This window comes from Gopherus evgoodei, chromosome 1, assembly GCF_007399415.2.
Source record: "Gopherus evgoodei ecotype Sinaloan lineage chromosome 1, rGopEvg1_v1.p, whole genome shotgun sequence".
Taxonomy (NCBI): Eukaryota; Metazoa; Chordata; order Testudines; family Testudinidae; genus Gopherus; species Gopherus evgoodei.
The window spans coordinates 364,602,273-364,609,772 of NC_044322.1; the positions used below are offsets into that span (position 1 = coordinate 364,602,273).

Here is a 7,500-nt window from a genome sequence, read left to right on the forward strand (position 1 = left end):
GGGCTGGTAGGGATGGGATGGGAGAGAGATGGAGGGGATCAGCTGGCATGTCCCCTACCCTGGAGGCATGGAGGGACTGGGAAGCCCATGCGAGCAGCGGTGGGGAAGGACACATTTTTGCCTGCATATTAAGGCTGGATTTTGACCCTTCAGAGAGCGCACAGACTTCAGGGGCATGGGGCCCCTCCCCCAACATCCATAGATTTAGGAAACCTCATGACTTTTACACCCATATCATGATTTGGTGGGAATTGTGGCGGGGGCTGGCTTCATGATTTTTGCACAGGGGGTGGGGGCTGGGAATAATGCATCAGTCACTTCAGATGTGGAGTTTCCTTGCAGGTGGTTGAGTCCCCAAGCTCGGCTAACCGGGGAAGCCCCCTCTCTCTCTGCTTGCCTCCCAGGCCTGTCGATGTATTTGGAGCAGTCGGGCCTGTTCTGCAAGAGTGCAGTGAAGAGCCAGTTGCTCGGACCAAGGACTGCTTTGCTTACAAGCCAGTCTGGGTAAAATCTGCAGCTATGCTGTGAGCGCCCTGTGCGTGTCCATTGGTGCTGGGAGCCGAGGAGGGGCGGGGAGGGAGCCAGGAAGAGAGGAGATGCTAAGCAGGGTTTTGGGGGATTGCAGGGTGATGCAGAAGAGAGGTGAGCGATATTCCTGAGCTCATGGGCGACAGGTGCACCCCCTGCCCCGCCTCTACTGCCCGAAGCGCTGTCCCCACTGTGCCACTTCTGCCCCCACCCCCCCGCTCTCTCTGGCCAGGGCCAGTAAAATCTGGAACCCCGACCGGTGCCTGGAGCAGCCTCAAGGCCCAGCTGGCCCCTGGAGCAGTCTGGAGGAGCCCCAAGCCCCAGCTGGCGAGCTGATCCTTGGTCCCGTGGTTGCAGCAGGGGCCATTAGCAGAGGCATTACCTGCCACCCATGCCTTAGCTGAGGAAGTGGGGTGCGGTGGGGGAAGAGCCCAATCTGCTCCGACAAGAGAGCAGACAAGAGAATTCCTGACTGGGGGGGGACTGAGGGACAACTTGCTGCCTCTCCCTGCATGCTTTCCCCCTGCAAATCCCTCACTCCGACCTCCAGGAAGCCTCTCTGCATCCATCCTGTTCGCAGTGAGAGCTCGGCTCCTCCTTGAGCTAGGACCCTTGTCTGATGGAGTGTGTGTGTCTGACACGAGGTCTTTTCTGCTCCCGCTGTCGTCAGTGGCAACCCCACCCGCTGCCCTGATTTCAGCAGGATCAGGAGCTTGGGTAGTGGTGGAGAAAGTGGGGACTCCATTTCCTTGCATGCCACGGTCACTGGGTACTCCCCCTCCCCCCCGTTTCTCCCTTTTCCTCCCACAGCAGGGAGTTGTGTAGGGTCTTGAAAACTCAGCCAGTCCCAGTGGATCTGCAGAAAAGTTTCTTGAAGCTGCCTGTGATGGGGTGTCCACCCCAGACAAGGCCTGAAGGGGTCAGTTAGGTAATGACTCCTAGGCTGCCCCCGAAGGGAACCCAGGCACAGCTGGGGGCTAGGTGCTGATGAAGTTCAGGTGGGGGAGAAGCTGTCCAGGTCTCTGAAGGGAGGAAGTTGGTCAGCTGCAAGGAGGAAAGCAGCAGTCCTGCTCCCGGGCGCGAGGGGGAAGAGCAGGAAGCTGTGGGGACAGAGCCAGAAGCCGTCTCGGTGTCAGGGGGCTGCTGGCCCCTCACAGAAACTGAGTGGGGTTGTTGACTGCCCTCTGCCAATACTGGGGAAGGGCCACAGGAAAATCAGAATCCTGAGACTGACAGGCCCTGGGGCCAATGGGGGGGGCAATACTCCAGGTCAGGCTGATTGACAGGGCAGGCAGGCCAATGAGGGAGTCAGGAGCCCAGGGCCTGTCCTCCCTGTGAGTGGGAGCTGCCTGAGCCAGGGCAGGGCTGAGCTAAGGGGAGAGCAGCTGCCAGAGCCGGAGCAGCCTGGGGGCCGGGGGCGCTGGAGCAGCCTGGGGGCCAGGGGCACTGGAGCCGGAGCAGTCTGGGGGTGGGGGATGCTGGAGCCAGAGCAGCCTGGGGGCCGGGGGCGCTGGAGCCGGAGCAGCCCGGGGGCCGGGGCGCTGGAGCCGGAGCAGGCTGGGGGCTGGGGCGCTGGAGCCGGAGCAGCCTGAGGGTGAGGGGCACTGGAGTTGAAGCAGCCTGAGGGCTGGGGGCGCTGGAGCTGGAGCAGTCCGGGGGTGGGGGACGCTGGAGCCGGAGCAGTCCGGGGGCCGGGGGCTCTGGAGCTGGAGCAGTCTGGGGGTGGGGGGCGCTGGAACCGGAGCAGCCCAAGGGCCAGGGGTGCTGGATCCAGAGCAGCCCGGGGATGGGGAGCACTGGAGCCGAAGCAGCCTGAGGGCCGGGGGCGCTGGAGCTGGAGCAGTCTGGGGGTGGGGGATGCTGGAGCCAGAGCAGCCCGGGGGTGGGGGCGCTTACACAGGGGAGGAGCAGTTAGGGCTGGGAGAATACCCCCTGGCTGCTGGGTTGAGGGTCCCTGGACTGGCACCCAGGGCAGAGGGTGGGCCGGGTTGCCCTCCCTGTCACTGCTGGGGTGACACACTAGGGAAAGCCCCTTGGGGCAGCGGGGGCCGTCTGGAGCAGACTGCGATGACACCCGGCAGGGGGCAGAACGTTAACGTGACGTGGTCGGGGGGGCTCAGGGAGAGGGAAGTGCTGCTGCTCCCGGCGCGTCAGAGGCCAGAGCGTGACCAAGGGGCTCGACGGGCTGAGTAACCGCGGGAAGGGGCGTCCGAGCTAATTCCCCAGATGAGCCAGAAGAAGGTGCCGCCGATGGGTGAGTAGCGCCGATGCCATCTCAGCTCTCCTCTGTGCCCACAAAATGGTTGCTCTGGTCCCCATAAAACTGCCTGAACCCCCTTAGCTGGCTCCGCGGGGCTCCTTTCCTGCTCTCAATGGTGATACATCCAGCCACAAACAGCTGCTGGGAAGGGCCCCCAACCCCGGACAGCTCCAGGGCAGGTACCTGCTCACTGCCCGTGTTTGCTGTGGAAAAGGATTGCGGCTGGAAGAAGGGCACCTGCTCTGTGTGTGAAGCAGCCCCCAACCCGATAAGAGCTTGCCTCTGTTTTGCCCCTTCCCCAAGCTCCCTGTGGATGTACGCCCTGTCCCCTCCAGCGCCCCCCGACAGGGCAAACCTCCCACTTCCTACCCCTCTCTCACTCCCACCCAGCCTGCCCTGGCTGGCTGCCGATCCCTTCATCGCGGCGCAAAGGGGCCCGTGGGGTTTGGCTGTGCCTGGCCAGTCGGCAGCGCTGGGGCAAGCGTGTTCCCCTGCACCTGATGGGGTCCCTGTGCCTGAGGGGTTGGAGCACACAGGACCTCTGGGAGGGCTTTTGAACATGCCAGGTAAGGAGCATTTACCCACGCCTCTGCCCCACCCCTTTGTCCACCTCACCCACCTGGGAGCTTAGGGTCCATTATGGTAATGGTATGAGGCCCAGCAGACCTCAAAGATACGCCCTTAGCTGTCTAAGTGTCTAGGGCTGCTTTTCAAAAGTGCTAGCAGTGTCCACTGAGCCCACTGGAGACTCTTCCTGACCCCGCCTCCACTGAGAACAATAGAGGATTCCACCGCACCCCATTCCCCTGAGAATATTGCAGGAGGCTTGGACCCCAGATGAGAACAATGGGAGCTGCTGGGTGCTGAGCTATCTGGCAAATCTGGACACTCCTCTCCACCAAGTGAGCTTCTGAAACTCCAGCCTTGGCTCCTGCTCTATTAGTGGCCGTCCTAGTGCTTTACTGTGAGCTCCACATGCCCGTGGGGTCCTGTGGTGCTGCTCACCCCGATGCAATCCAAGGGCAGGGAAAGGAATGTTCCAAGATGGTGTAATTGATTTATTTCTGTTTTCTCAGTTATTTCTGTTGTAAATGAAATAAAAAACATAGCAGATCCCTGACAAGCTGGGGGTGAAGGTGCCATGTAAATGTGAATCATTGTCAGTGAGAGGTGCTGAAAGCAAAGATGGGGATCATGATATAGACACACTACAGGCACTCAGCTATGCAAATACAAAAACACAACACAAAAAACTCCACAGCTATTTGCTGCGTGGATGTTAGAAGGCAGCAGAGCTGGGAGGTAGGTTTGCTCAGAGACAAGGATGGTCGCACTGTCCCCTCTGAGTAGAAACAGCTGCTCAGTATCAGAAGCTAAACTCTCCTCTGCGATGATGCTTACAAAACACTTGACAGTGGCTGGGTAGCTGGTGGGCTGAGACCACTGTCCATTTTGCTGACCAGTATTGTCTGCCTGAGCTCCCCTGTCTGCCTGCTGGTTCCCTCCTGTCGTCTCTTGTTGCAGACTGTAGACTCGTTGAGGCCAGACACAAAGGGGTCCTGGTCCATATCCGGGTTTCTAGGCGCTATCACAATACAGGTAGCTAATAATAATTCTAAGCAGCAGCAGCAGCATGTGCTGTGGTCTGAACTATTCAGGGGACCCAGAATCAATTGCAACATGAATGTCTTTGTTACACAGGTGGGGAAAGTGACCCGCTTCAAAAAGTATGTCCAGGGAAGGGAAAGGATCACACATTTTCTCCACGTCTCCAGTCCCCTGCTCTGTTGCTGCCACCAGTGGATCTCCCTATGTACCGTGGAGTTTCATTCTGTTGAATGAAGTCATGTATGTCCTCAGCCTCCATGGTCTGGGAGCTCTGCTGGAATTCTCCTGCCACCTCTTCCAACCTTTTTTTCAGTTGTTGCCTCTCCGGGTAGTTGTCTGGAATGGCGAAACCTGCTTTGTATATCTGAGCTGCCTCCCACAGTGACTTCTGCTTGTAGAAAAGGAAATCCCCCCAGTGAAGGGAGACTGCCTGCTGGCACTTCTTGCTGAGGCTGGGCATTTCACTTGTGAGATTGAGATAAATCTCTTCCTGGTAGCGAGGTGTATTTTCTCCATACATTTCAGCTAAAGCCAGCTTTGAAAATACAGACACTGGATCTTTCTGCACAGCCTTTTTGAAGGCCTCAATAGCTGCTGCCAATATTTCTTCTCTTCTGCTGGAATTGTCCCCCCTCAACTGCATCTTGTAGCAGAGGCCAAGGTCATAGTGAAGGAGATGATAATTGGAGTTCAGAGATATTGCTCGCTGTAGGATAGAAATTGCTTTTTCTAGGAATTCTGGTAGAAAGAACGTGGCTGCATGTCTCAGGACCTCAGGGTCCAGGCTATTCTGAACAACATCTTCTAGGAGGGCTTCAGCTTGCTGCCTATCTGTCCTCTTAAGGATCTTGGCTAAATACACCTTAGCTTCATAGTTTTGCTGCTGTTCATGGATAATGGCGCCCAACTTCTTTCTGGCAGCATTCCAAAATACAGACTTGTGTGAATGAGTCCATGATCCAAAGACCGCGATTGCCAACCCAGCAAGAAATTCCCCATTTGCTTCATCTTCTCTTAATGCCATTTGGAAACACTGTGTGGCTTCTCCGCCATTGCGGAAGCCTGCTGCCAGGAGAGACCAGCCTTTCTGTGCATGTATCTCAGGGATCTGAGCTGCATATGGAGAGCGGCTCTTCAGGGAGCTGCAGATCTTTCTAACCTTGTCCAGATAAAGCTCAACCAAATCATAGTGGGCCAAGTGATAATAGATCCAGGCGTAGTTTCCGTAAATGACCAGGACCTGCCGGGGGAAGTTATCTGGCTGATCTCTTTGCAGAATCTCCTCGGCTTCTCTAAGGCTTTGCAGAGCGTCTTCATATTGCCCTCGCAGGTGGCAGAGATAAGCCTGCATGGCAAGGAGCGTAGGCTGGTTCTGGTAGTGAGTGTGGGCAACCCTGAGAGCCAGAGTTTGGAGGATGTGAGCTGCATCTACCTTGTCTCTGATTTCAAAGTTCCAGGTGAAGTGGCACTGGAGGGCCTGCAGTTTCTCCTTCAGGGGAAGGGCACTGCAAAGAGAGGGGAAAATGAGACTCCATCTGGGCTGAATGAATTTCCACTGCACGCTACAATCATCCTCAGCACCATGACAGGGAGTGACACTGCCCCCCACCTCCAGGGAGTACCCCGGCTGCAGGTACCCCCTCCAGCCCCCCCAACTGTACCCCTCCGCTTCCCTCCCCCTCCTCGCCCGGAAGTGTCCTCTTTCTGGGAACAAGCACCGCACTGAATAGAACAACCTGCACCCCCCCCCCGGTTTGCTAGACCCCCCCCCTCAAGCTGTCCCCGCTCTCTGGTCTGGGGCCGTGCCCAGCGCTGGGGGGGGGGGGTTCGTGGTCTCAGTCCAGGCTGAGCGTTCACAAGAGCCCCCGCCTTCTGCAAGCAGCTGGTTCCCCTCCCTGCAGCCTCCTCCGCGCTGTAGCTCCGGGCTCCTGCTGCCTTTTCTCTCTGCATCTCCCGGGCTGGTTCCGTCCCGCCCCCCGGCTGCCCCTTGGCTCCAGCTCCCCGGGGATCAGAGTTAATCCCCCCCCGGGTTTGTGCGGAGGGGCGCAGGATTAGGGCCCGTGACTAGTCTGGTGACAGCCACGTAGATGTATAAAACCACAACAGGGAGGGGGGGGCGCGGCGGGGCTCTGCCCCCGGCTCCTGGGGTGATGCGGAGTGAAGCCGGAGTGACAGCTGGCCAGAGCGGGGAGTTCTCCGGTAAGTGGCGGTGATGTGAGCTCGCAGGGTGAGGTGTAAACAGGCATCTGCTCTAGCCCTGTGAGTCACCAGCCTGGAGCGCCAACAGGATGCAAAACTACCCCAGATTAACCCCGCCCCAAAGGTATAAAAGCTGGAGATTTCCAGCCCCAGAAATGCGCAGAGAGGGGTGGGAAGGTGTCTGCATTTAGCCCTTGCTGGAAATGCCCCCTACCCCCCGCCCAGCGACCCCAATGCTCCTACCTCATTGTGATCAGCTGAGACCCCAGCCCAGCCAGGGGAGGTGACGGCTCCTTTCACCGCACTGGTTTCCTTCCCGAGGCAGAAGTGCCCGGTTCTGGGAGAGACCCGAGTTCTGTCGGGGGCCAGAGCGGATTGTGTAGGCTGGGACCTCCCTGCTCCTTTATAGACAGCCTGGGCTGCGAGCTGGTGATCTCACTTGTCTGTCAGATGAATTTCAACAAAAAGGGAGAATGAGCCGGAGAAAAGGAAACTGAAACTTAACTTTCAGTTCCACTTGTCATCTCCAGCTTCCACTCTGCCTGAATTGCCGTGTGTGTGTGTGTGTGTGTGTGTGTGTGTGTGTGTGTGTGTACGTACACACACAGGTTTGCACCACACCCCAGTGCGCTCCTTGTTACACACCCCACCAGCACCACAGCCAGTGCAGTGAACAGGTTGGCCGTGTCCCGGCCTCCGGCCAGCCCCTCCCTGCCACCTTGGGGTGTCCATGTTGCCCGGGTGGGAACAGCCTGCGCTGCCCCGAACGCAGGGCCTGTGGTTGTGTGCAGAGGATGGGGCTCATAGCACAGAGGAGCTCTCCCTCGGTCACTTCAAGGTACCTGCACAGGGCAGTGGGCAGCCCGGCCTCGTGCTACACACGGGGACTGTGCGGCACAGGTGGC

General features: G+C 58.3%; 1 protein-coding gene across 1 annotated transcript; it reads right to left on the reverse strand.

Annotated features, from left to right (window-relative positions):
- Positions 1-3,825: 3,825 nt before the first annotated feature.
- Positions 3,826-7,028, reverse strand: LOC115634975 (interferon-induced protein with tetratricopeptide repeats 5-like). Its single transcript, XM_030533164.1, has 2 exons — positions 6,839-7,028; positions 3,826-5,901 (listed from the first exon to the last, which is right to left on the reverse strand). The coding sequence occupies exons 1-2, from the start codon at positions 6,841-6,843 to the stop codon at positions 4,539-4,541; spliced, it is 1,368 nt and encodes a 455-aa protein (XP_030389024.1). The 5' UTR covers positions 6,844-7,028; the 3' UTR covers positions 3,826-4,538.
- Between the last annotated feature and the right edge of the window lie 472 nt (positions 7,029-7,500).